Source organism: Lagenorhynchus albirostris, chromosome 11, assembly GCF_949774975.1.
Source record: "Lagenorhynchus albirostris chromosome 11, mLagAlb1.1, whole genome shotgun sequence".
Classification (NCBI taxonomy): domain Eukaryota; kingdom Metazoa; phylum Chordata; class Mammalia; order Artiodactyla; family Delphinidae; genus Lagenorhynchus; species Lagenorhynchus albirostris.
This window is the reverse complement of record NC_083105.1, coordinates 60856118-60883749: the sequence shown is the minus strand read 5'-3', so window position 1 is coordinate 60883749 and position 27632 is coordinate 60856118. Positions and strand designations below refer to the sequence as shown.

Here is a 27632-nt window from a genome sequence, read left to right as displayed (position 1 = left end):
GTGTCCCTCCTCGCCTCCCCGCCCCCTCCCAGTTTTGCGTCTCCTAGCCCGACGCGCTCGCTATAATCACGTGACTGCCCCATCCGGGTCTTTTGCGTTCTCTCTCCCTCTCCCAACATGGCGGCCTCAGGTGAGTGAGCGGCCGAGCGCGGCCAAGGACCGGGGTCCGAAGCGACTCACCGACCCTGATCCATTGGTTCTCTGGAGTCGGGGGATGGGCGGCACCGCTTCCCTTCGGATTTTGGGGCTGCGGCAGGCTGGCGGCTAGGCCATGTGAGGTTATCGCCTCGGGATGTTTGGGGGGAGGGGAAGGACACCTTCCCCTCCCCCTCACACCCTTTTCACCCCGTATGCGCGAGGTTGGACTTGGGAGCAATGGTGGACTCTGGCTTGACTTGGAGTGAGGAGGAGGCGCAGAAAGAGCCGCGGGAGACGTGAGGCCTTCGCATAGACGTGAAGCACTGTGTCCGCGTGAAGGCGTGGTGGAGGGAAAGAGGCGGTTGGCGCGCGGACGGGTGCACACTAGACCAGGTCTCAGAGGCGCGAGGCCTTTGCGGACGGGGGTGGGGGCAGGGAATAAAGGGGGGGCAGTTAGAGCGCGAGTCGGTGGAGGGGCGGGGGAAGGCGGCGGTGCGCGTGCGCGGTAGAAGAGACGAGGGTAGTGGAGACGGGCGCTCCTTAAAAGCACGCGCGAGAGCCCAGATGGGAAGGTTTACGCACCTGTGTTGCTTTCTTTTTAGGTCCTTCCACTTTCTGACCTTCCCCTGTTAGAGTGTGACCCGGCCCTTATATTTTTACAGGGGTAAATGTGTTAGGTTTGGAGGTTGAAGTTACTGGAGTTAGATGGGGATGGGGAACCCGGTGTGGGGCGCCCACGTGTTGGAGGAGAGAAACAGGGTGGAGACCTACATTTCTTCTAGGCTGTTTTATTCAGTCAACATTTTTACTGAGTGTGAGCTATATACGTGCCAGGCACGATTCTAGGTATTGGAGATATAATGGTGAGCAAGATCTGATCCCTTGACAACTTCCATTTTGATTTTGGTCGAGTGTTGATAGCCCCAGTGGTCGAGTTGGGCTTTTTTTTTTTTGGAAGATATTTGCACAACTGCTTGGGGGTGCTTTTAGAATATTAGTGGTTAGAGTTGATTTCTTTGACTTTGGGAGAGGGAATATCACTGACATGCAAGTCTACTTGCATTTCTGATGGACTTAGTGAGCTGTGCCAACATTTCGTAGCAGTAATTTTAGTTTGGCAGATATGGTCTCTTTTCCCTGGCATGACCCTGCATTCTACAAAACATTTATTGAACAACTGTTATCTCCGGACACTCATTTCTCACCACGGATTTCTCTCCACTGTTACATAGAGATGTATGTCTTTGAGGAAATTGAGGTGCATTTGAACATAATACCTTTTATTAGTGTAGCGCTTGACGTGGACCTAGCAATTTTGTATGTTGTATAATTTGATGTTCTGTGAGATAACATAGGCAGATATTGGTGTCTCCCATCTGAGGAAGATGAAATGATTCATTCAGGTCACACTGCGTGCTGATGGCAGAGTAAGGTCGATATCTTTGAAACTTCTCACTCTTCTCTATTATCAACTTGCAACTAACAAGGTTGGCGTCCATGTCATCCTAAGTTTGGGATGCTGCCCAAGAGCTTCATCTGAACTACTTATTTGGCCTGAATCTGCCATCCTGATGGCTTAGTGTCATAATCTAGAGAAAAGCCTGTATTCCCTTTCTCAAAACTTGTGTGGAATTTTTAGAGGTGGAAGACACCATTAACAATCTGTCCTTCATTTTACAGAATTGAGTGAAATCCAGACTGATTAAACTGGATGTACTTAGTGAGGTCTCTTCCTGTTCTTCCACTTTACCTGCCTGGAAGCCCTCATCTCATTTCATTCTGTTCCATGAATCTTTAGCTTGTGTAGTATGTGTAAGTTACACTTATGCTAGTATCGAGGTGCAAGGTTGCATCTGACAGTCTGCCCTTGAGAAACTATCAAATTTCTTTCCCCACTTTGAATGCTTTCCCATTGCATTGACTTGGTTGAGTGACCAGTATTGCCACATGACTGTATTAATGAGTCCGTAAAATTAGTGTATTTTCAGTATACTTCTTGAGGGTGCCTGGTGTCTTGTTGAAAAAACAGATCTTACATTTTCTTAGTGAAAATACATGATAAAACTTCATAGGCCTCTTTTACTGTTAAGTGAGACCCAAAAATTCTTTGCAGTAATACCAGTATCTAGTGTGACCCATTATTGAACTTCAAGAACAGGAGGTGTCCCAGAGCTGACTATTGAATCTACTCTCCTTACCTATGGGGGATCAAATGTATTTGATATGGGTTAACAGTTTTTGAGACTAGACTGCTTTGAGATTGTAAATAGTGTATCTATGCCCACACAAGGCCTTTCATTTGCATAACACTTTCCAGAATTATATGTATCATCTTGATTATTTTTTATGGGGTGAGGATAGTGTCCAATGGTTGTTTTCATACAATTCTGACCCTTATGGTGAAAAATAGTTTCAGTGGTTGCTATTATATGCTGTTCACATATTACCTATTTTCATATCCCTTCCTGTATCATGTTTGTTATTCTGGGAGTAAGATACCCAGATTCAGAAGGCCAAGGTTAAAACTCCTTATGAAAATTCAAGTACAAATACAGAGAGAAGTACCAAGGTAAAACATATTTCTAAGTAATGTCACTTTTTTAAAAATGTATATATTTTTGTACAGCTTTGACGTATGTCACATACCATGTATAGCTTGAGATAGGATACCCTACTACATTGTATTTGTCTCAAAACATCCTAGAATTTGTTTTCCTGATCATGGGGGAAAGAGTTAACTTAAGGATTTGGGGTTTGTTTGTTTGTTTTTTAACTGCTTGTTTGTAATTAAGTATATGTATGTACATTTGTAAGTGCACACACCAAAGTCAGTTTCTTAGGTTTGTAATGGATATTGCTGTGGTCCTAATGGTAGGAAAATGCCCAAAGCAAGAAGTTATTCTTGAATTTTTATAGCTCCTCTCTTACAGAAAAGCTGCAAGTACTTTGTGTAGTGATCTATCTGCATGATGTTGTATTGGACACTTATTTTATATATTTTATGTAAGTGATCAAATTGAGTAGTGTGGAGAGGTAAGGAAAAGACAGTGTGGCATTTTCCTCAGATTGTGTCAAGATGAAGAAGTTGGACAGAGAAGAGAGGTCCCATAACAACTGAACATAGGAGTCAAGGTGGTGGAGCTTACTGGTCCTGACTTAGACTTTCTTCTCTACTCTGCTAAACAGTAGCATAGTAAAGGTTGAAGCCTCTCAACATCATGATACTGTACTGCATTGTATGAAATATCTTTTTGTGCTGGGCTCTAATCAGATTAGTTCAGTTCTAGGCACTCTGGTATTTGAGTAGATTGCATTTGTACAGTATTGTTTCTTTAAGGAAATATTTGTTGATCGTTAACTAGCTTTTAATTCTGGAGACTGGCAGGATTCACTTCCCAGAAAGAAACACCTTTCCCATTAGCAGTCATTTCTCTTCTCCCCTCACCAGCCATTAATCTTACTGGGTTTTTGTATTTACTTATCCTGAACGTTTCATATAAATGGAATCATATAGTGGGTGGACTTTTGTTCCTAGCTTCTTTCTCTTAGCATGTTTCAGGGTTCATCCATCCATATTGTAGGATGTATGGATACTCGTTCCTTTTTATTGACAATTCCATTGTGTGGACATGTACAATTTATTTATCTATTCATCAGTTGGTGGGCATTTGGATTGTTTCCAGTTTTTTGCCTATTATGAATAATGCTGTGATTTTGTACGGGCTTTTATGACACTTTCTGACTTACTTAGTCTTTTTTTTTTTTAATAAGTTTACTTATTTATTTGTTTTTGTCTGCATTGGGTCTTCGTTGCTGCATGTGGGCTTTCTCTAGTTGCGGTGAGCGGGGTCTGCTCTTCCTTGTGGTGCACGGGCTTCTCAATGCAGTGGCTTCTCTTGTTGCGGAGCACAGGCTCTAGGTGCGCAGGCTTCAGTAGTTTTGGCTCGTGAGCTCTAAAGTGCAGGCTCAGTAGTTGTGGCGCACGGGCTTAGCTGCCCCGCGGCAGCTAAGGATCTTCCGGGACCAGGGATCGAACCCATGTCCCCTGCGTTGATTGGCAGGCGGATTCTTAACCACTGTGCCACCAGGGAAGCCCTCCTAGTCTGTAGTTGCTAACACATTCAGAAGACTTGATAACCCTGTAAAGTAAGTGGGACTTAGTCTGGCAAGATCTAAAATTAAGAAACTGAATTTTTGACAACTTATCTGAATGTTAAGAGCTATGTGAATTCTCCTTCCTAAATAAGAGATACTAGTTTAAGAAAGATGGAGAAGTAGGGCTGCATTGTACAACAAATAAGCTTTATTGATTAAAGTACTTTAAGGTGTCTTCTGTTTTGTTTAAGGAAAACAGCACTTCCACAGATTTTATCACTCCAGTGTCTGTCAGTTCGTGCTTTTATTACTAATACAATGGAGTTAACAGGGCAACATTCTGAGAAAAATAAAGGAAGCATTTTTACTTGCTACAGCCTGATAGTCCTGAAGACTTGGTTGAATGTTGTCACTTTTCTGCTGATGTGCTTTATATAGGGCTAACGTTTCCTTTTGTTTGTCTACTTATTTATTGATATGAAATTACCACTTAGAGCAGTGGTGCTCAATCATGGGCAGTTTTGTCTCACCCATCCCAGAGGACATTTGGCAATGTCTGGAGACATTTTTGTCACAGTGGGGTGGAGGGGTTGCTACTGACATCTAAGTCGAGACTGGAGATGCTGTTAAATATCATACAATGGACGGGACACCCCATCGCCCCCCAACACAGAATTACCCAACCTCAAATGTCAGTGATGCAGAAATAGAGAAACAAAGAGTTAAGTTGATCAGTTGTAGTATTTATTTTTATATGTCATAACAAAGCTTGTTTTTTTAATTAAGAAGACGGTAATTGTAAGATCTTTTCTTTAACCTAGATGAGTATATAAAGACCTTCACAAGAACCTAGTACTTAGTGAATAAATTACAATTGTAATGAGACAAGCAGGCAGTTAGAGGATTTAAGAAAATTTCTGGGACATATGGTTTTTTTTCCTCTTAGTCCATGTGGATTTGGTCCTAAATAATTGGAGTGTGTTTTGTTTACCAGGTGGTTGGTTTAACTTTAACCAATTCACATAAGATTTAAAGAAAACTAAGAGTTGGACCAGTTCAATCATTGTATCAAGGGATTGATACCCCTAGAGCATTAAATGATGCTTTACTTATAAAGGAGAGAACATTGTTGAAATCCTAAACATGGAATGGACCTAGATATTGAAGGAGCAAAGCACAAGGAGGATTTAGATAACATTGTTTCTCGGTTACTGAAATAAAATACAGTGGAACAAACATTTAGGTTTATTCATTTTACTTTTTAAAGGCTTGTTCTTTTAAATCTGCTTATATTGTGATTGAGTCAATGCTGCTGCTAGATTTAAAGAAACGGAAGTTAGGGATCTTGTGGAAGAATTTTAGCCTGTCTTTAATTGAAGACTGTCCATCATCCCACAGTGATTCTCAGCCAGAAGTTTTTGGAGGGGCCAGTCACAGAATCAGGGGAGAGGGAGATGTATGATTTGAAAAGACATTCTAAAACAGTGCTTTAATATTTTTCTTTGTCATGATATTTATTATTTTGAAATTTCAAATAACATTAAAGGAGAGTGTGAGACTTGTTTGTCAAGAGTCAAGGGGTAAAAGTTGAGAAACTCTGATTTAGAAAATTGATGTAAGCCAAAATCAGATCAAAGGGCAGGTTAATTCCAGACTGTGCTGTTTTGGTATTAGATTCATATATAAAACAAAGGGAAAAGGGATCCCTCAGTCAAACTCTTACTATTCTTATGTTGGACTTGACCTCATTGTATGACTGACCACCAATTCTATTTTTATTTTCTCAGTGACCAGACAGATCATGATACTACCTTAAGCCCCATGAAGGTAAAGATCTCTAGCTAGCATCATACTAGTCCCAGACACTTATTTTTAAATTGGACAACTAAAATAAGCCTATACATTATAAGCGTTCTACCACAGAGGTATGCTTTATGTCTTATTCAAATTAAAATTTCCCCTAGGCCTTTGCATATGAGCTAGGAGCAATATCAGTGCTATAGGACTTAAACTTTGCATAGCTGCTTTCTTTCAAAGCATATAATAGATCCAAAATATAACCTAGTGATCATAAATTATAGTTTTGGAGCAGGGTTAGTGTTAAGTCACTTGAGAGAGACATGGAAACTTCACGTTCAAGACCATCTTTCCTCTGTATAATTACAGCCAAGTTTGTCTGGTTTGCACATTGAGACCATAATCTCAGTGTGCAAAATGAGGTCAAGTCCAACATAAGAATAATAAGAGTTTGATTGAGGTATACCTTTTCCCTTTGTTTTATATATGAATTTAATTCATATTGTGTCCAGAATGTTCATAACATTCGTAGCAAGCAGGTCTTTAGTTCCTGAAAATGGTATTTTAAAGGAAAGGCAGGTACCAGGTGAGAGAACAATCTTCATTCAGTTAAGCAAATGGTGCATCGAGTTACAGATTCTTCATCCTCTTGGATGGAAAATTTGTTGAGAATTGGAACATGGAGGAGGAACTCATCATTATAAAAGCCATGAAAATGATCTTTGTTAACAGCAGAGCTGCTTGTTTTTTGTCTTAATTATGTCACAGCTGTTCTCAGGGGCCAGTTTTAGAACTTCAGTTAGTCCTTTCAACTCTTCTGCGTTAGCTGCTGGTGGGTGCCATCTCAGAAGTTCTGAGGGCTGGAGAGTTAAAGAGCCAAGGTCAGGCCACTAAGTGGAGCCATTTAGAGATTCCTAAAGATTTCATAACCATGGGAAACATTTAAATTGTTGGTTCTTAGGGATTTCCTATGTTTTCCCTTTAGTATAATATCTTCATATGTGGTATTAAGGTAGGGAAGGAGATTTTTTTTTTTTTCCCCTAGAGGGCAGAGAAATCAAGCTGTGTATATGAGTCTTACAATTTGAACACTTTCAAATGACAGTGAGTACATTTGCCCTGGTTGTGATAACCTGCCATAGAACTAATAACAAGCTTCTTAGGGGCTGGGGCTCCCATGGGAAGAGCCCTAGACTTGGTATCCAAAACCTTAGGTTTAATTCTAGCTCTGCCATCTAATATCACTGTAACTTTAGGATGGTCATTTAACCTCTCTGAGACTTGGTTTCCTTCTCTGTAAATTGATAGTAATGATTCCTTCCTCATGTGATTATTTTACGAGTATCAAACAATTCTCCAAAGTGTCATACAGAATATATTATTAGGGATAGGGATTTTGTTTTATTTCTTTGTGTCCCAGGAGCAATAAATGTAGTAACCTACAAAAATCTCAAATGCTACACAAGTGAATATAGTAGGAAATAAAAGGTTGCTGCCCCCACCTCAGTTTTACTCCCAGAGTAAGTTTGAAAACCCTTCTAGACCCCTTTGCATCCGTATGCATAATGTATATTTAAACAACAGGGACTTACATAGGGGCTTCCCTGGTGGCGCAGTGGTTAAGAATCTACCTGCCAATGCAGGGGACACGGGTTCGAGCCCTGGTCCAGGAACATCCCACACGCCACAGAGCAACTAAGTCCATGCACCACAACTACTGAGCCTGTGCTCTAGAGCCTGTGCGCCCCAACTCCTGAACCCTCATGCCACAACTACTGAAGCTTGCACACCTAGGGCCTGTGCTCCACAACAAGAGAAGCCACTGCAATGAGAAGCCCGCGCACTGCAACAAAGAGTAGCCCCTGCTCGCTGCAACTAGAGAAAGCCTGCGCACAGCAACGAAGACCCAATGCAGCCAAAAATAAATAAATAAAATAAATAAAAAAATTTTTTAAAAGAAAGGGGGACTTACATAATACGTATTCTGTAACTTTTTATTGTTCACATCTCGGACTTTCTGTGCCAGTACATTGTGCTTTCTCCTGTATATCTGCATGGAATTCTTTCACAGAAACGCACCACAATCTGAACCTTTGATGGGCATTTATTGTTGCTTTCTTTATAAATACATTTAACAATAGTGCATTGTACAACTCTGTAAATACCCAAGTATTGATGAATAATCTTTCTCTGGCCCTTTTAAAATAGCAAAAAAGAAGAATAAGAAGGGGAAGACTATCTCCCTAACAGACTTCCTGGCTGAGGATGGAGGGACTGGTGGAGGAAGCACCTATGTCCCCAAACCAGTCAGCTGGGCTGATGAAACAGATGACCTAGAAGGAGATGGTAACTTTTCTTTTGTTTTCCGTCGTGTTTGGAATTTTCATTACCTTCTAGACAAAATCTGTTCCACAGTAATTGTTCTCACATGTAATTTGGAAGGAATTTAACTAATTTTGTAGAACCTATGTTTATGTATTTTGTAGAATTTTAGGTTTAGGCTCTAAGAGTTTGTGATAGGGGCTAAAGTGGTGATTCAAGAGAGCTTAGTGCTAATTCTGGCTATTGTAGTAACAGGGCTTTCTCAGCGTACTATCCTTTTAAGCCTTATTTTCTTCATTTGTAAAGTAAGGACTAGATTATTTCATTTTAGGTCTGAAATTCTGTGATGTCCTCATAAAGTAATATGCAGTATTAACCTATACGGTCTTTATACTCAAGAGTCAAGGAATAATTTGTTCTAAGGCTATTAGTATGAAGTCAGGGCGCCCTGGGTAAACAGAACTGGTCTGAGGAAAAGGAATAGGACTAGGAATTATGGTGGGAAAATGCAGAAGAGTCATTGGGGTATCATTTGAATTTGTGCCTTCAAGGAATAGCCAGGAACAGGTAGGAGCTATAAGATCATTGGGTATGACGTAAATCTGATCACCCATCATTTTTCTCTAAAAGCTTTAATTGCAAACAGAAGAATACTTTTTCTTTTGTGACCTGTTTTTGTAACAAGAAATTTCATCTAGATCATGTTTTCCATAAGTGTTGATACCTGAAGTACAAATTCATGGGCAGTGCAGTAGGGACGGTATCTCCTAGCTCCACTAAGATTACCATCCTACTACACTACCATCTGTGTGACCTTGGGCAAGTTACAAAACCTTCCTGAAATCTTAGTTTCCTTTTCTGTAAAATGGGAAACAAACTCACATGATTATTACAAAGGTGAGTTGGGATATAATGAATACGAAGTACCTGGCACACGGTAACATTCCATAAATAGTGATTGATATTCTCTCATTTCTCTGCTGCATAAGGAATGAGTTATGATTCTGTTAACAAAAGCCTAGGCCTTGAAAGGCCTTGAAATACTTAGAAACAAAGAGGCAGTAAATAGTACTGAGTCTTTGCATTGCTATCTGATTCTGACATTTCAGAAGCATTTTGTCTGTAAAGGGTCCTTATTGCTGAACCCCCCTACCCTTTTTATCTGTTTATTTCCTGATATAGCTTATTTAATACTTGGCGCTTAGCATATGTCCTCTTATTCTACAGTGGCAGTAAGGGAAGTTTCTTCTAATTTCTTATGTCTACTTTTCTATCCTAGTTTCAACCACTTGGCATAGTAATGATGATGACGTGTATAGGGCACCTCCAATTGACCGTTCCATCCTGCCCACTGCTCCACGGGCTGCTCGGGAACCCAATATCGACCGGAGCCGTCTTCCCAAATCACCACCCTACACTGCTTTTCTAGGGAACCTGCCCTATGATGTGACAGAAGACTCCATTAAGGAATTCTTTAGAGGATTAAATGTAAGTGTAAAGGTTTTAGGCAATTAACTAGATATGGAGGGTACTGTATGGGTAGTGAATGTCTCTGAATTTCTGTGTTGAGAAAGGATCTGAGGTTATGTCTATACTTGGAAGAAACAGGTATGTAATTTAGTGTTGTTTAGGCCCTTTGGCTGAGAATGTTCTCATCCAAAACCAGTTGGACAGTCTTATCAGCAAATTTAATACCTTATTGATATAGAGAGAATCTCTCAAAAATATATATCCCTTCTCTATGAAATTTAAAGGTGACATACCCAGTTAAACATTGGAAAGTGGAAGACAGTTTCTCTGAACTCAGCTGTTCTGTTCTTGACATTCAGGCTTATATCAAAATTACATTTTAATTTTTTATATGAATACGTTTAACTGAGCAGATGTGTAGTTTTTATTAACAGAGTCTGTTCACATATAATGGGATTCACAGACTTGCTTAAAAAGCTTAAGGCAGGATGTTTGAAAACACCTAGAAGTGTCCAGAAAGACGAAAAAGTGAGTGTGAGGTGCTAAGAATCCTTTTTCTAAACTTTGATGAAAAAATACTTAGGATTTCAAAAATGGAAGAATGAGTAATAATTTCCAATTCTATTCGGTTTTTCTCCAGAGTCTTTGCTGAAGAGAAGACATTAAAAACTAGGCTTCTTCTAAGAATCTGCTCCCTCTTTCACTTTTTTATTTTGGCTGCGTTGGGTCTTCATTGCGGCATGTGGGCTTCTCTAGTTGTGGGCTCCAGAGTGCTTGGGCTGTCTAGTTTGCAGCTCGCAGGCCTAGTTGCCCCGCGGTACCTGGGATCTTAGTTTCCCAACCAGGAATCAAACCCACGTCCCCTAAATTGGAAGATGGATTCTTAACCACTGGACCACCAGGGAAGTCCCTCCCTCGTTCGCTTTTTTTTTATTATTATGAATACAGCAGGTTCTTATTAGTTATGTTTTATACATATTAGTGTATATATGTCAACCCTCCTTCGCTTTTGCTATGTTGGTTGACTTCTTTACTAGATCCTGTTCTCTGCAATGGGCCATCAACTTCTGTAGCTGGCTTTTCTTGTGTGATTATTTTTGATAACAACTTACAAATTTTACTCTCTGTTTAATTATGTAGTACATCTAGAAGCATGACCTGTTTTGGATTCCTCTCTAGTAGCCTCTTTCCGTAGAGTGTTGAATAATCTCTGGCCTGTTCAGGCTTTTCACCTTTATGCTCTAGAATTGGTCTGTAGCTACTTCCTTTTATTTTATTCCCTTTTTATTTTGTTCCTTTTCCTGCTCTCCTCATAAGTTGAGTTAAACTAGAATTTAAAAGCGACTGTGACAAAATCTATATCTCAGGAGCCCAGAATAAAGTATCAAATCAGTGATGCAAAAGATAGCTTGAATATATGCAGAATATTGGAGAAATGAAGAAATAAGTAAAAAGAGTAAGAAAACAGACATAAAAAGTGAAAAGTACAATTCAGTGGTTTACCATCTCAGAATTCGGCAGAAGGGGTAAGTATGGTGAGGGTTTACAATCCAGTGTTTGATTCAGCCAAGCTATTAATAATGAAGACAGTAAGTAATGTTTCTCAGGTAAGTCAGCTTGCCAAAAAATATACTGCCCAGAAAATTTTTTGGCAAAAACTGAGTCAAATTTCTGAGAGACAAAAATTGGAAATAAACTAATTGTGGAACACAGGCAGTTCCTCTTAATTGAAAAACAACTAAAAACTAGAAATGTAGAATGAAGCAGAAGTCAGGGGTACAAGGAATACACTGAACTCCTTAGTTTTTTAAAGGTGATATTCATATTGTTCAAATTGAAAAGGTTTAACAGGGTATACGATGAAGTCTCTCTTGTATCCCTCTGTACCGGTTTTCATCCTGGAGACAGCCAGGTTCTTGGGTATTCTTCCGAGAAATCCACTGCATACACAATGGTAAAAAAAAAAAAAGAAGATGATGATAAATGAACAAGAGCATTGAATTAGGAAATATTTTTTGTTTCTTTCCTCCTTAGATCAGTGCAGTGCGTTTACCACGTGAACCCAGCAATCCTGAGAGGTTGAAAGGTTTTGGTTATGCTGAGTTTGAGGACCTGGATTCCTTGTTCACTGCCCTGAGCCTCAATGAAGAGGTAAATAAACTAAGGGTGGGAGGTGAGGGCTGGGAGCTAACAACTCTTGTGTTTATCAAACTGATAGTTTTTAGGCCAGGTCAATAGCTGTTTCGAAGGTTCCCATAGTACCTACAAAGAAAAGCCTGGATTATTTATCAATATACCGGTTAACATTCAACATCTAGCACGTCACACCTCCCTTCTGCAAGTTCAGCAGGGCCTAGTAATTCAGGAATGTGTTTAGGTGGGAAATTGTGAAGAAATCCACGACGAAGTCCTTAATAAAATCTCACGTTAGTTTACGCACAGCTTTGCCTCAGCTCTGTGGCTTTGCTTCTTCAAAATAATATGACCGGATCAAGGCAAATAGAAAAATCATGTTATTTTAGTATTTAAAGACGTTACCTCATTTTCAGGGAAGTAATTTTTTATTTTTAAGAGGGCTCTCCTGGGAATCTGGTACAGGAGAATGACAGTAAACATTCAGTCCTGCTTTGTAACATTGCCCATAGATATTTTTTAATCCAGACACTAGAGGTTCTGTGGGGAGAGGAGATTTAGCTGTTAATACATGAGGGGGGATGGAGATTAAATCTAATTGAAATACAGTTATTTAAGTGATTGGTGCCAGGTAGGGATTCCTAGGCTAGCCAGAGCAGGATATTGAAACATTTAGTTACTTGTTAGTGATGGAAGTTTCTAATCCAAGAACTGCTTTTTTATCTCTAGTGAGTGACTTTAGAAATCAAACTGATTATATATCGAAAGAAAAAAAGGCTGTTTTTTTTCTCTTTTAATTCCAGAAACATCTCATTGTTCGTTGAGAAGGTAATTTCCAATGCCATTTGTGCCGTAATTCTATGGTCCATGTCTGCCATTGGACGTGATTGAAAGCAACTCCTCTTAAAATATTTTTCCTATCTCATAACTTGAGTACCACCATGATAATCTGAAGCAGATGTCAAATAGGAATAAAATTCATGTATTTAGTTAAATATATGAAAAGCAAAAGTTGTTTGAAAGTTTTTCTTCTCAGGTCATTTTAGGTTTTAGTAACATTACTAACTTTTACCTCTCAGTCTGAATAAGAAAAAGAATACCATACAATTGTTATTATCTGAAGTTTGCTGAATTGACTGTTAAATAGTGTTGTCATGGTCCAGACTTGGGAGTTAGTTTGTATTTAGAGATATCATCATAGTGGTATTTAATATAATTCCAGGTGTTCTTAACTAAATTTCATTGTTATCCTTCTTCAACTGTAGATTCTACTATGAAATGAGAAAAATATCATCAGTAGAAATAATTGGGTTCAAAGTATATAAATAGTGATGTGGGAAAGGGAAATCAGAGGGTATCCTGGAGGAACTGATTTATCGTAAGGTAATACTGAGTGAAAGAAGTTGAGATTATAAACAGACCATGCTTTATGCAACTTTGCTGGTGCATAGTAGGGACTCTATAAATGTTTGAATGTATAATTGCCCTGGACCCAAATAATACCTTTTATTTAGCTAGTTGTCTAGAAATGTTTTTAATTTATTACATGTGACAAATTGCCTGTGATAGTTAAAAAGTTAAATCTATTCTGTGAGGTTTGACTTTATAAAAATAGTAAGACAATTGACCTGACATTCATTTAAGCCCAACTTAAATGTTAATTCTAAGGGGTTATTTTATATTCAAGTCTTTATAAAGGATTCTTTAGCCAACAAATTGTAGTGTTGGCTAGATTACAGTGTTCTTCCTTTATCTTCCTTCCCCCAGTGCTTCTGCTATGCCCAGACGTTCAAGGTCACTCATGGGATTTGTGCATAATGGGGCAAAAGGTTGGTTAATATGGTCCTGTGCTCTCAGTCTCTAGGTAACAGGAGAATTCGAGTGGACGTTGCTGATCAAGCACAGGATAAAGGTAGGAAAGATGATTGAATGTTTTGTTTTGTCACGGTCCTGGGAAGACAAAGCAGAGGTGCCCTTCCCCAGAAACTTGTAGTAGAGGCAGATAGTGGGGGCCACCTTAACCTTGAGCAGTAGTTCTTGACTGAGGATGGTTTTGCTTCACAGGGCATATTTGTCAATTTTGGGAGACATTTGGGTTGTCACAACTGTGGGGAGGGCTCCTAACGTCTAATAGCATCCAGGGACTATCCTATAATGCGTGTGACAGCCGCCCCAACAAAGAATTGTCCAGCCCAAAATGTTGGTAGTGTTGAGACTGAGAAACCCTGATTGACCTAGATGAACGTTAAGTATATACTAAATAGATTACATACTTAGCAGCACACTGGACACAAGAGGAGCCTGATTCATGTATATTTCAGGGGGTTCCTGGCCTATCTTTAAAAAATTTTAAGATGCCTATCCAGAAGATGAGACAGGTAAGCATTAAACCAGTAGGAATAAATGTGAGGAAGGGAGTCACTTGGTTGAGTTGGAGAGTACACTTATGGGGCCTGGGGCGACTTCGTGATGACGCTGTGGGGTAAGCAAGAAGTGCAGTATGTGGGGGCAGGAGGGGGCCTCTGTGCATATGAGAAATAGCTGGCAAAAGTTTTTGTGAGCTAACCTGTGTTTTTTCATTTTATATATCTGTAGACAGGGATGATCGTTCTTTTGGCCGCGATAGAAATCGGGATTCTGACAAAACAGATACAGACTGGAGGGCCCGTCCTACTACAGACAGCTTTGATGACTACCCACCTAGAAGAGGTGATGATAGCTTTGGAGACAGTAAGTTCATTTTTATCTAGTTAGTTTCTTGTGTATTCTGGGGGGTTGTTTTGTAATAGGACAAATGTGTTAATGTAGATGATCACCATAGCAGATAAAGACAAATGTGTTAATGTAGATGATCACCATAGCAGATAAAGGGTAGCAGTAGATGCAGAAAAAAAATTTAAGATGCCTTTTAAAATAACAGAAAATTCATTATCTTCAAAAATACTAAATGTCTACCACGTGCCAGATACTTTTGTAAGCTCAGGATACAGCAGTGAACAAAACAGACAAAAATACTGTCTTTGTTGGACATTATTTATACCAAGCGAGAGAAACAATATGCAAATAAAATGTAATTTAGAGAAGGGGAGTAGAGAATGTCATGGGGTAGGAGCTGGGATAAACTTTTACACACACCACCTAAATCCAATAAAAGCTTTTGTAAAACGTTTGTGGAGAAAATGCTACAACTTCATTGAAATACATGAAGAAAGACTCAACACTGTCATTTCTTTTTTTAATGGAAAGGACCTTCTGTTGAATAAAGAAATGACTAAGTGGGCTTCCCTGGTGGCGCAGTGGTTGAGAGTCCGCCTGCCGATGCAGGGAACACGGGTTCGTACCCTGGTCCGGGAAGATCCCACATACCGCGGAGCGGCTGGGCCCATAAAGCAATGGCCGCTGAGCCTGCGCTTCCGGATCCTGTGCTCCGCAACGGGAGAGGCCACAACAGTGAGAGGCCGGCGTAACGCAAAAAAAAAAAAAAAAAAAAGAAATGACTAAGTAGTGGTTTGTCTATATAATAGAATATATGATAGCATAACATACATGTGATGACAAGGATAAAATTCAAGACCTGTTTTGTTTGGCCGCGCCAAGCCTCTTGTGGAGTCTTAGTGTCGTCCCCCTGTCCGTCTGCATCCCCCCTGCCCTGGTCCGGGGATCAAACCCTTGCCCCTGCACTGGAAGCGCGGAGTCTTAACCTCTGGACCACCAGGGAGGTCCCTTAATTTTTAAAATTTAAACTACCTGCGGATGAATGTTCACGTAGACAAAGTGATGTCCTTTGCAAAATGAAACCATTGTTTTAAAAGGAAGCTGTCATAAAACTAAGATACTTCTTAGGCCTACTCACAATTAAAATGTCTTTTAAGTTTTTTTGTTTTGTTTTTTAATTGGTTCATGTTTAGACATTGAGGGGTTTTTTTTTCCATATAAAAATCTGGGTTTCTGACATGTCACCTGAAGCTAAATAGCATGCAACGATTTTAATATTATAAACAACAATCCAAAGAACCTTCTTATACGTATATCTGTATAATGTGTCCAGTTACTTGCTCAGGTTAAATTCCTAGAAGTTAAATTGCTGGCCCAGAGGGTATACATGTTTTTTAAATCTTTCAGTATATAGTTCCGAAACAACTTTCAAGGCCTTTGAACTATTTTTAACTCAGCAGAGTAGGAATTGACTTATTGTGCTAAACTTTGCCACTACAAGATGTATCATTTATTTTAACCTTTCCATTTGGGCAGTAGAAAACAGTGTCCCGTTTTAGTTTCTGTTACTTAAGCAGTAACAGGTAATTAACCAGTTGTCATATGTTACATATATTTTTCTTACTTTGTTTGCCTCTCAGATTTGTGGTATGTGTATTGTTTTTCTGTGCTAAACTGTTTGCCGGGCCATGTGGCTTGCGGCATCTTACTTCCCCTATCAGGGATGGAACCCAGGCCCCCTGCAGTGGAAGCACGAAGTCCTAACCACTGGACCACCAGGAAATTCCCTCCATGCTAAACTTTTTAAGTAGTCTTTGGTTCTTTGGTATCAGGCATGAAAGATTCCAACTATATTTTCTTCTGGTGCTTTGTGCTTACATTTTTAGTATTCACATCTTTAATCCTGGAAGTTCATTATGGGATATAAAGTAGTCCCCGCGCCCCCTCATCTGTGGGGATACATTCCAAGAACCCTCCTGGATGCCTGAAACCTCAGATATTACTGAACCCTATGTTTTATGCTATGTTTTTTCCTATACATAACAGTATACTGTAATAAAAGTTACATGAATCTGATCTCTCTCTCTCAAAATATCTTACTGTCCTATACTGTACAGCGTGGATATGCTGGACAAAGGGATGATTCACATCCCGGGCAGGTTGGAGGGAGACGGCACGAGATTTCATCATGCTACTCAGAACAGCACGCAATTTAAAACTTAACGAATTGTGTATTTCTGGAATTTTTCATTTAAAATTTTTGGACTGGTTGACCACAGGTAACTGAAATGTCAAAAAGTGAAACCACACATAAGGCAGTACTACTGTATAGAGATTTTTCTCTCCCCTAACTCCCTCCTAAATTGTTAGCCCAGCAACATTTATTGAATTAGTGGAGAACTTTTTAAAATAAATACCAAGGAAACTTTAATTCAATACAAATTCTTCTACCTTGGATATAATGCGATTTTTTTTTTTTAAATAAAAACAGACACAGCAGTGAATATGAAGTCATGAAAACAAACTGACCTAATGGGCTATGTTTGTTCTTATCAGTATGTGTCAAAGAAAAAGGAATGACGATACCTGTCTCTTTGCTCTCTAGAGTATCGAGATCGTTACGATTCAGACCGATATCGTGATGGGTATCGGGACAGTTACCGTGATGGCCCACGCCGGGACATGGATCGATACGGGGGCCGAGATCGCTATGATGACCGAGGCAGCAGAGACTATGATAGAGGTCGTTGTAAAACACAATTAAGTTAAATTGCTTTCTTTTAAGAACTCCTTTCTTGCCTTCTCCCTTCCAGTGTGATGATCACAATTTGGGATATGTTTACAGGCTACGATTCCAGGATAGGCAGTGGCAGAAGAGCATTTGGTAGTGGGTACCGTAGGGATGATGACTACAGAGGAGGCGGGGACCGCTATGAAGACAGATACGAAAGACGAGATGACCGGTCATGGAGCTCCAGAGACGATTACTCTCGGGATGATTATAGGCGAGATGATAGAGGTAATCATTTGCTTTTGCTTACTTAATGGGGCATTACCGCTAGAGGAACTGGTTGGGAATTTTTCAGTTATGTTTCAGATCCCTTAAGTGGGCACAGATAGAACCTACACATAGTAAAGGTTGCATTGGAACATAATGGAAAGAGCATCAGATAAAAATGGACATAATGGAAATAAAGTCTAGTTCTAACCTGTTTTAGCATATAGATTTTTTCAGTTAAAATTTAATTGGGGCTTCCCTGGTGGCTCAGTGGTTGAGAGTCTGCCTGCCGATGCAGGGGACACGGGTTTGTGCCCCGATCTGGGAGGATCCCACATGCCACGGAGTGGCTAGGCCCGTGAGCCATGGCCGTTGAGCCTGTGCGTCCAGAGCCTGTGCTCTGCAACGGGAGAGGCCACAGCAGTGAGAGGCCCGCGTACCCAAAAAAAAAAAAAATTTATATTGTATAAACAAAGGAAAAAACATTTGCCAGACATTCTTATAGTATGATCTCACTTAAAATAGGCTGTTTTAGCCCCATTTTTCAAGTGAAGGAATGAGACTCAAACATGGTCTCATAGCCAGTAATTGGTTGGCACTGTGGGTTAAAAACCAGGTGTTGCTTATTTCAATGCCATTGATACCAAGTAGTTGATACTCATTAATTAATGGTGAGATGTCAGTGTACCTATTCTAAAATTATGCCCCTGATATTGTATCATTTATATAAAACATACAGTGTGTTACAACTCTGACCTCTCAAAAATTATTATAAATGGCCACCATTTGTTGTTCTGACTTGAGTGATGTCATTTTATGTATGTATGTATGTATGTATGTATTTATTGGTTGCAACGGGTGTTCGTTGCTGTGCACGGGCTTTCTCTAGTTGCGTCGAGCGGGGGTTACTCTTCCTTGCGGTGCGTGGGTGTCTCATTGCAGTGGCTTTTTTTTTTTTTTAATTTATTTTTGGCTGTGTTGGGTCTTGGTTGCTGCACACGGGATTTCTCCAGTTGTGGCAAGCGGGGGCTATTCTTCATCGCGGTGTGCGGGTGTCTCATTGTGGCTTCTCTTGTTGCGGAGCACGGGCTCTAGGAGCACAGGCTTCAGTAGTTGCGGTGCACAGGCTCAGTAGTTGTGGCACACGGGCTTAGTTGCTCTGTGGCATGTGGGATCTTCCTGGACCAGGGCTCAAACCCGTGTCCTCTTCATTGGCAGGTGGATTCTTAACCACTGTGCCACCAGGGAAGTCCCTAAAATTTATTCTTAAAAGTATTGATGATATGTTTCCTCTATTTCCATGCAAGAAACCTGGAAATAATAGCTAACATTTATTGAGCGTTTATGCTGCACCAACAATGAGCTGAGTGCTCATACAGGTATTATTTAAGTATTCTATGTGGTAGATGTACAGTTATCGTCTTCCCTTTACTTGTGAGAAAAGTCGAGGCTCAGATGTAGTCTTCATTGACTACTGACCTTAGCCTCTCATGCCATTTCTTGCCTCCCCCAATGGCTGTACACCTGATTTCCAGCCCCCCTTCCCCCCGATGATCAAACCCCCAACTCCTTCTAAGATCTGCCCCCCTTGTCCTCAGGGTCACTGCCACTACCTCTGTTCAGACTTCATTGCTATGCCCACGTTACTAACATTTCCCTGCCTCACTCCATTTTCACGTTGGCCCAAGTAGTCTTTCTGAAACGATATCTAATTAGGTTATTCTCCTCCTTCTAAAACTGTATCTTGTCTCTTCATGGCCTGAAAGATATCCCTTTGTACCTCTGACATACAAGGGCCTTCACTGCTGTACCTCTTCAGTGTTGTCTCCATCCCTTCCACAAAAATTGCCCAACCATCATATTCCGGATGTTAGCATGGTATCTGAAATATAGGTGTTCTAGTTATTTGTTGAGTAGGTAAACGAAATTACCAAAGGAAGAAGGAGACATTGTGTACCATAGTGGGAGGAGCAGTGGAGTTGCTTCAATAACGTGGATTTCATTCTTTGGTCCACCAGGTGTTAGCTGTGTGACTTCAATGAGTGCCTCTTTCTGACCCCAGTTGTACCCTATTCACATAGGTAATGGGCTCTTCGCAGGGTTATACAGATGAAAAATGTATCTCGGAAGTTATATAAACTACCAACTTAAAACCCTTGTAGAAAATTTAAATCTTGTTAAACAATACCCTCTTTGTTTGCAGTTGCATAGATATGTAGTAAAAGACCAAAGACGCATAAGAATGATAGATACCAAATTCAGCATACTAGTTATGAGAAGACAGCGCAGCACTAAGCATGTTATCGGGAGGCTTCAGTGGTTTTTGTGGTGTCAGGTGGTTGATGTACACAGGCTTTCTTTATATCTTTTATGTATTTTGTGTCTGAAATACTTAGAATAAACACTGATTTTGAGAAATACAATATCCTTGAAGCACTCAGGTTTATCTTGAAATATTCTGACAACTTGGATCCAGGAAGAAGTCAGACTCCCTTACAGTTTATATTCTAATGTTCGGTGTTGCATGCTTTGCCCTATGAATCACCATCAAATTTATATTCTACCCAGAGATAAGAATATAAGAACTAGAGCCTTCCGCATCATACTGTTACAAGTTTGTCTTAACCTACTGAAGCAATCCATCTTCCAGACCACATTTTTTAACAAGATACTTTTCATCCAATATCTTATAGTCAAAAAATTTCCCCCAGATAATAGTAATCATGATAAATGCTTAATTTACCGTTGAAATTTTTACTATTTTTAGTCTTTCCCTCAGTCTGGTACTGCATCATGGATGTGGTAGTGGAAAGATTAATTGGACTTGGCTCTTTGGGCCACCCATTTTTAAATGATCTCCCTTTTTACCTTTGCTGGATTGGCTAGGCCACTCACTAATCTGAATCCCAAAAAGCATTTCGTTAAGAGGTATGTCTGGAAATCTGGCTTTCAGCCATCGGCTTCTGATGATTTTCAAAAACTATTACTTAGACTTTCATTTAACTTAGGTCCCCCCCAAAGACCCAAACTGAACCTAAAGCCTCGGAGTACTCCTAAGGAAGATGATTCCTCTGCTAGCACATCCCAGTCCAGTCGAGCAGCCTCTATCTTTGGAGGGGCAAAGCCTGTTGACACAGCTGCTAGAGAACGAGAAGTAGAAGAGCGGCTACAGAAGGAACAGGAGAAACTGCAGCGTCAGCTGGATGAGCCAAAACTAGAACGACGGCCTCGGGAGAGGTGAGGTTGTCTTGTATTACGGATTTCACATCCATGAATCCAGTGATTCTTTTTTTTTTTAATCCTGAGTCTTTATTTTAACATTTATTTATTTTATTTATTTGACTGTGCCGGGTCTTAGTTGCAGCACACAAACTCTTATTCGTGGCATATGGGATCGAATTCCCTGACCAGGGATGGAACCTGGGCCCCCTGCATTGGGAGTGCAGAGTCTTAGCCACTGGAACACCAGGGGAGTCCCCAATCCAGTGATTCTTAATGGGGGGCTTACATCCCCACGGGGCACTTGGAAAATTCATGTGGGTGTTACTGGTTGTCACTTACTAGCATTAGTGTGTGTGGGGTGGGGCTGCTAGGTGGTCTGCAGCGTGTGGGAAAGTTTCTTTACCCGATGAAGAGTTGTTGTTTATCCCTCATGATTTTCAAAAGGCCTCCTGGGCCCTGGTGGTACTTTAATACAAGAGTCTGCAAATTGTGGCCTGTACCTGTTTTTATAAATAAAGTTTATCTGGCCCTTTAAGAAAAAATTTGCCAAACCCTGCTTTATTGTGTAGAGTAAAACTCCACCATAGTGAGGTGAATGGATTTACCTCTTTTCAAGTTATTAGGGATGGAGTAGACAAAATGTTTTCACTGATACTAAGTGTAGGCTGTAAATTATTTTCCAGTTATTTTTATTTGTGTGTATGTTGGTTATATTATCTGTTATTTCAGGACAGTGTAAAGGAGTGTTTATTATTAAAAAGATGGCATGACATCCAATAGGGTAGACACCTCCTATAATACGCTGAAAAGCTAGGCCTGGTTTTGAGCAATTTGCGGAATTGTGTTACCACTAAGGGAGGGCAGAGTCGTAGATTATGTAGGTTATGTAAAAGCAGAAATCCTCTTTGGATTTCTTTCGGTTAGCAGCAGCATATATGGATCTTTCTGTAAAAGTGAAGTGGCATAAAGGAAACTTTGGAAAAGCAGGGGATACCTGTATTTAGAACCAAAGAATGCTAATGTCTGCTGCTTTCAAACGGTTTGCGCAAAAGAGACAGGTGCATGCACCCACACGTAAATAAAGCCAGCACGATAAAATATTAATAAGCGATAGTTCCTGAGGGGTCGGCATGGGTCCAAGGTGGCCTTCACTGAGCTGGACATGATGTATTTTGTCAAATCTCTTTTATACAGACACCCAAGCTGGCGAAGTGAAGAAACTCAGGAACGATCGAGGACAGGAAGTGAGTCATCACAAACGGGGACCTCATCCACATCTGGCAGAAGTAAGTCAGACCAGGGTGGGTATCTTATTATTGCCCTTTTCCATAACCTATCCATAACCAAATTATGCAGAGATTTTGGAGTATTAGCATAGATTGATCTGACTTTCACATCTGCTTTGAAAAGTCTGAGAAATGTGTACCAGAAGAGACTTTTGTTATGGGTGTATGTGCACTTGTGCATTGAGCCTCTATGTGGAAGTTGATCAGTGGTCCCTCGAGTTTACAATTTCATTGTAGGTCCCCTTCACACACATATGTGTATCCTTCTTCAAGTACCAACGTTCTAACATGGAGAATACAGAAAGATGATAATCCTAAAATAAAGAATTCTCATTCCTAGGAGAGGTCAGATAGCTATCCTTGGAGTGTCATTATTTTTCCTATTTCTCTTGCATCAGTAAAACATTTTCGCCAGAGGACATTTGGAAACCAGTTTGGGGATAATTGTATCTATTGGGAATCAAATTCAGCAGGTCTGTATTTAAGAATAATGATGGAGGGGCTTCCCTGGTGGCGCAGTGGTTGAGAGTCCGCCTGCCGATGCAGGAGACACGGGTTTGTGCCCCGGTCCGGGAAGATCCCACATGCCGCAGAGCAGCTAGGCCCGTGAGCCATGGCCTCTGAGCCTGCGCATCCAGAGCCTGTGCTCCGCAACGGGAGAGGCCACAACAGTGAGAGGCCCGCGTACCGCAAAAAAAAAAAAAAAAAAAAGAATAACGATGAAAAGCAGTAAACTCGGATGTGGACCGTTTGCCACTCTGTTGAGGTCTTAATAGATTGTTGTCCAATAAGCCCTTTTCTCCTGATGCTTTGACCTTCCCATTCTGACTTCACAGATGCACGAAGGAGAGAGAGTGAGAAGTCTCTAGAAAATGAAACACCCAATAAAGAGGAAGACTGTCAGTCTCCAACTTCTAAGCCTCCCAAACCTGAACAGCCTCTAAAGGTAATGCCAGCCCCTCCACCAAAGGAGAATGCTTGGGTGAAGCGAAGTTCTAACCCTCCTGCTCGATCTCAGAGCTCAGACACAGAGCAGCAGTCCCCTACAAGGTGAGTCAGCTTGGAAACATAGCAGTTGGTTGGCTATAGACTCTTCAGTGCTGTGCTATCATGGTGGAAGGTGCCCTGTGGGGTACTGGCCTTATGGCATCTGATAAGTTCTGCCATCTTTGCTGTCATAGTTCAAATTCTGTGGTGTGCCGGTGGTTCAGTTTTCTGGAGTTTTGATAGCTGGTTAACATCACTTTGGTGACTCAATCTGCACTCACTATAAATCAGAACCCGCCAATGCCACATTCTGGCAGTACAGCCTTGGGGGTCACATCACTTCCCTAAGTTTTAGGATTCTCATTTGTAAAGTAGAGGGATAAGATTAACCTAGCATGACTATAATAATTCTAAAGGACATGACATTTGGTCAAGTTCACATAATTGCTTTCATTGTTGCTGTCCCGTATTTTAATGTTTCACAGCATTAAGTATGTATTTTTGGTTCTCTGTAAAACTTCACTTGAAGTAGAAGTTTCTCATCTGTTCCTTCCCTAAGATAGCTGATGGATGTGATTACATGTTTTCCTTCTAGTGGTGGAGGGAAAGTAGTTCCAGCTCAACCATCTGAGGAAGGACCAGTAAGGAAAGGTAAGGCCAAGAGGGGAATAGGTTATTCGCCCAGATAGAGGCCTAGATAAAAAAGTCCCCATAGAGGAGTCACAAAATACTGAATATCATTGTATTTTGCACCCATTTTTTTGTGTTAAAGGTTCTTTGATTGTCTGCCTTTTCTTTCCAGTAGAGGGCAGGAGCAGCCTCTTTGGAGAAAACATAGAGCCCTGCCCTTTCCCGGTAGAACATTTCTTTGAAAGGGAAAAAAAAAGAATCGGAAGGAAATTGACATGCTCAGTCCAGATTAGAAATGTTGCCATCTGCAAGGCCAAGGTCACTACACAGCATCATAGTCCTTATTTCCACTTTGCTTTTTATGATGGCATAACCCCACGGTGGAATTTTTTAGTGGATCTTGTTTGCGGTGTGTGTGTGTGTCTGTGTCTGATAATAGAAGGGAAGAAGGGCTTAGGAAGGAAATCTGGATTGGGGGTAGTTTTCATTTCCCTCAGTACATATGGGCACACTTCTCTTCAGCTTAAGGGAAACCTGGGAGAGGAAGAGTGTCTATTTTACTGACTTCCATTTATTTTTGTGTCTCCACTCAAGCAGATGAAAATAAAGTAGATGGGGTGAGTGCCCCAAAAGGCCAAAGTGGAAATTCCAGCCGTGGTCCAGGAGATGGAGGGAACAAAGACCTCTGGAAGGAGTCAGATAGGTACGTGTGTTCCCTCCTCATTTGTAATCTTTGATATGATGCTAGATACCTGTGTCTTTGTATGAGAAAGTTCTTGGTTCTCCAAGCCTTGCCAGATCTCCCACTGTGAACCCATTGAAGTCAACCAATATAGTCAGTTACAATTCTGAGAATCTAGATTACAAAATGTCTAGATAGCCAGAACTGTTGATTGGAGGTGCCTATTCAGTACGTCAGAACTGCTTGTGAGTATCGGGAGAGTCCTCTCCTAAAGTTGTTCATGTCTTTGCAGGAAAGATGGCAAAAAGGATCAAGACTCCAGATCTGCACCTGAGCCAAAGAAAGCTGAAGATCCAGCCTCTGTGAGTGTCAAAAGACTTGCCCTCAACTTCTTGTAGCTTACTTTTGCCATTGAAATCCTGTACATTTGGGGCTGCAAACAGAGTGGTTGGAAATAGGCATTGCTGCTTGTTCTTATCGATCGTGTCTATTACAGAAGTTCAGTTCTGCAAGCAAGTATGCTGCTCTTGCCGTTGATGGTGAAGATGAAAATGAGGGAGAAGATTACACCGAATAGACCTCTGCATTCTGTGCTTTCTCCTAGTCTCTCACCACCCGGGAACATTCGAGAGCAAATCAAACCTCTATCCAGACAAGATAAAATAAAACTCACCATCTCCTGGATACCTTTCTTAACTTTTTTTTTTTTAAAAAAAAGAAACAAAATGAAATTCTTTTGCATGCTGCTGCAGCCTTTAAAATATTGAACTAACTGGAGACTCACCAATGTAGCCAGAGAGAGGCGTACAGCTTTTAATGCTGTAAGTTTAAAGTTGTGGTGCATTTTTATGACACGTGCAGTTGCCTGTGTGATTAGTGCCTAGGGGCCTCCGTTTAGCAAGATGGCAGTGATAGTGATGCAGTGTCTGGAATCTAGTTGGGCAGTAGGCAGGTATAAGGAAGAGTGTGAGGTTTCTACCTTTAATTCTTATCCCGTTGTGGCATACATGAATTAGCAAACAGTATCTGAATAAACTCTCCATTCTTGGCAAGGTAGGTTTAGTCTCTGATGTTGTTTTAGTCTCCAGGAGGCTGCCAGCCCCACCTCTTATTTAATTCTGAGTTACTGGGGCCAGCCTAAGGGGGAGTTCCTTCATTTGTGCCCCCCAGGGGGGTAGGTGGGAGTGAGTCTACAGGCCACTGAAGAATAGGACTGTTTGGTGACCAAAGTAAATGGGGAAATCGTGATTTGAAAAGAAGCATGGGGATTTGATGAATTATTTTGCACCAGTAACAGGGAAAATGGTATGACCTCCAGTAAACACATAATCGTTTACCTCCTGGAGCAGGAAGCACTTAGGGGTTGTGGGAATTCCCAGGTCTTTTATGTGTCCTGGTTTCACCCTTTCTTAAACCCTGTCCCTTCTGAAAGTTCAAATATATCCACATTCTGTTGAAATCTTGGAGCTTTAAAAATTTAGACTCTTGTCATCATCTTATGTTCATCTTTCCTGTTAACCTTCCTACAGGCAGCTTCTGCTTAAGTCACATACTTGACCTCCTAAGCATTCTCTAGAGCCCCTGGGAGCTGTCCATTGAGGAATCATCACTGCTTTTTCTCAAGCAACTCTTGCCTCCTTCATGTTTTGACACTCCTTCCCTCCAGCCATTCGTGCTCCTGCTGCTTTGACCCCTTTTACACCTCAGAAAAGAATTACCAGTCTTAGGTGGTGAGCGAGGGTGGTTAAATTGGGAGCCTTTCTTACAACCTTGATTGGGGTTTGAGGGGCTTTTTAAAAAACAAAAGTTTCCTTCTCTCCAAGTGAAATCCCACACCAATGTTTGGATTTATAATGTGGCCTAGACCAATGTGTGTTTTTTTTGGTTCTGTTTTTTTAGCATCCCCTTGAGAGAATAAATGATAATGGAGAAGAACAATTTCACAAGGTCCTGGCTTCTCTTGCAACACAGTAGCTTTACTTGCCTGCTTTTATGTGCACCTTGGTACTGTCAGCTCAACAGATGGTGTCCTTACAGGCAATATTGGTACCTGCAGAGGAAAGACACCTTGCTCTCTTCTCGCATCAGTCCTAGGTTAGACCCTTTACAGCCGTGCAGGGGTGCTGGTTTATGAGTGCTGCAGCAGTGAGCATAATGAATCATTTACCCAGTGGACATAAAAGACATACCAAGTGAAGTAACTTTAAATAATTGGCTTGGAGTGGGTAGTAGCTAGGAAGTGGCTTTTAGAGATACCCAAGGTTGAGAGGGTATTTTTTTTTAACCATTTGCTATAGATGATGAAAAAGTAGGGTTTGCCCTCTTCATGTCTGCTTCCAAATAGATGTGTCCAAAAAAGCTGTTTTTTCCCCCATTCCTCTACCCTGCCACCCTGTTAAAACAAACAGGGATTTATGACCCGCTCCTCAATACATGTAAAATTTGTACAAAAATATCTTCTATGAAAATGATTTGTAATCTGTAGACTTAATACCTGGGAGATGTCTTGAGATGTAAAATCCCATCCTTTAGGTTGTGGGGTTTTTTGTTTTCTCCAAATAAATCTGATCTTTAAAGTTCACTTTAATGCTTAAGTGTCTTGGCGTGCATGCCTCATGCTGTGTTTTTTATTCCATTCCCTATTGATAGTCTGCTCTACACACACACACACACACACACACACACACACACACACACACACACACACACACACACACACACACACACACACACACACACACTATTCCACTCCCTATTGATACTCTGCTCTACAGACACACACACACACCCCTTTCTGAAGTTCCCTCTCAGTATTGGATACCATTTTATGCAGGTGGAGGGTGGGAGTACAAGAGGAATCTGTTGATTGAGGCCCCAGAACTGGGAATTTGTGGAGCACAGGCTCCGGACGCGCAAGCTTACCGGCCATGGCTCATGGGCTCAGCCGCTCCGCGGCATGTGGGATCTTCCCGGACCAGGGCACGAACCCGTGTCCCCTGCATTGGCAGGCGGACTCTCAACCACTGCGCCACCAGGGAAGCCCTCCCCTCTGTTTTTACCTGGTGGTTACCTTTAATATTTGAGAGTATCTGTGTTCCATTTCCTGTACTGTTTATTTTAGTCATAAGATTAAGCGGGAACTCTAGGGATATATCCT

The 27632-nt window shown here is 40.9% G+C and overlaps 1 protein-coding gene across 4 annotated transcripts; it reads left to right on the top strand.

Annotated features, from left to right (window-relative positions):
* Positions 1 to 25159, top strand: EIF4B (eukaryotic translation initiation factor 4B). 4 transcript variants are annotated; one of them, XM_060166147.1, is made up of 15 exons: positions 1 to 130; positions 8239 to 8376; positions 9632 to 9840; positions 11857 to 11973; positions 13813 to 13867; positions 14551 to 14685; positions 17276 to 17413; positions 17516 to 17689; positions 20677 to 20905; positions 22085 to 22176; positions 23013 to 23226; positions 23759 to 23814; positions 24391 to 24496; positions 24768 to 24837; positions 24972 to 25159. In XM_060166147.1, the coding sequence occupies exons 1-15, from the start codon at positions 118 to 120 to the stop codon at positions 25050 to 25052; spliced, it is 1827 nt and encodes a 608-aa protein (XP_060022130.1). In that variant the 5' UTR covers positions 1 to 117; the 3' UTR covers positions 25053 to 25159. The 4 variants fall into 4 exon arrangements, with proteins under 4 accessions (XP_060022130.1, XP_060022129.1, XP_060022128.1 ...); XM_060166146.1 differs by having other exon boundaries at positions 24388 to 24496; XM_060166145.1 differs by having other exon boundaries at positions 22085 to 22191.
* The last annotated feature ends 2473 nt before the right edge of the window (positions 25160 to 27632 follow it).

Bases quoted from the DNA above. Each gene is read 5' to 3' on its own strand.
- EIF4B (XM_060166144.1), top strand. The intron at 8,377-9,631 runs GTAACTTTTCTT...TTTCTATCCTAG, and splicing joins AGATGACCTAGAAGGAGATG to TTTCAACCACTTGGCATAGT. The intron at 13,868-14,550 runs GTAGGAAAGATG...ATATATCTGTAG, and splicing joins TGATCAAGCACAGGATAAAG to ACAGGGATGATCGTTCTTTT.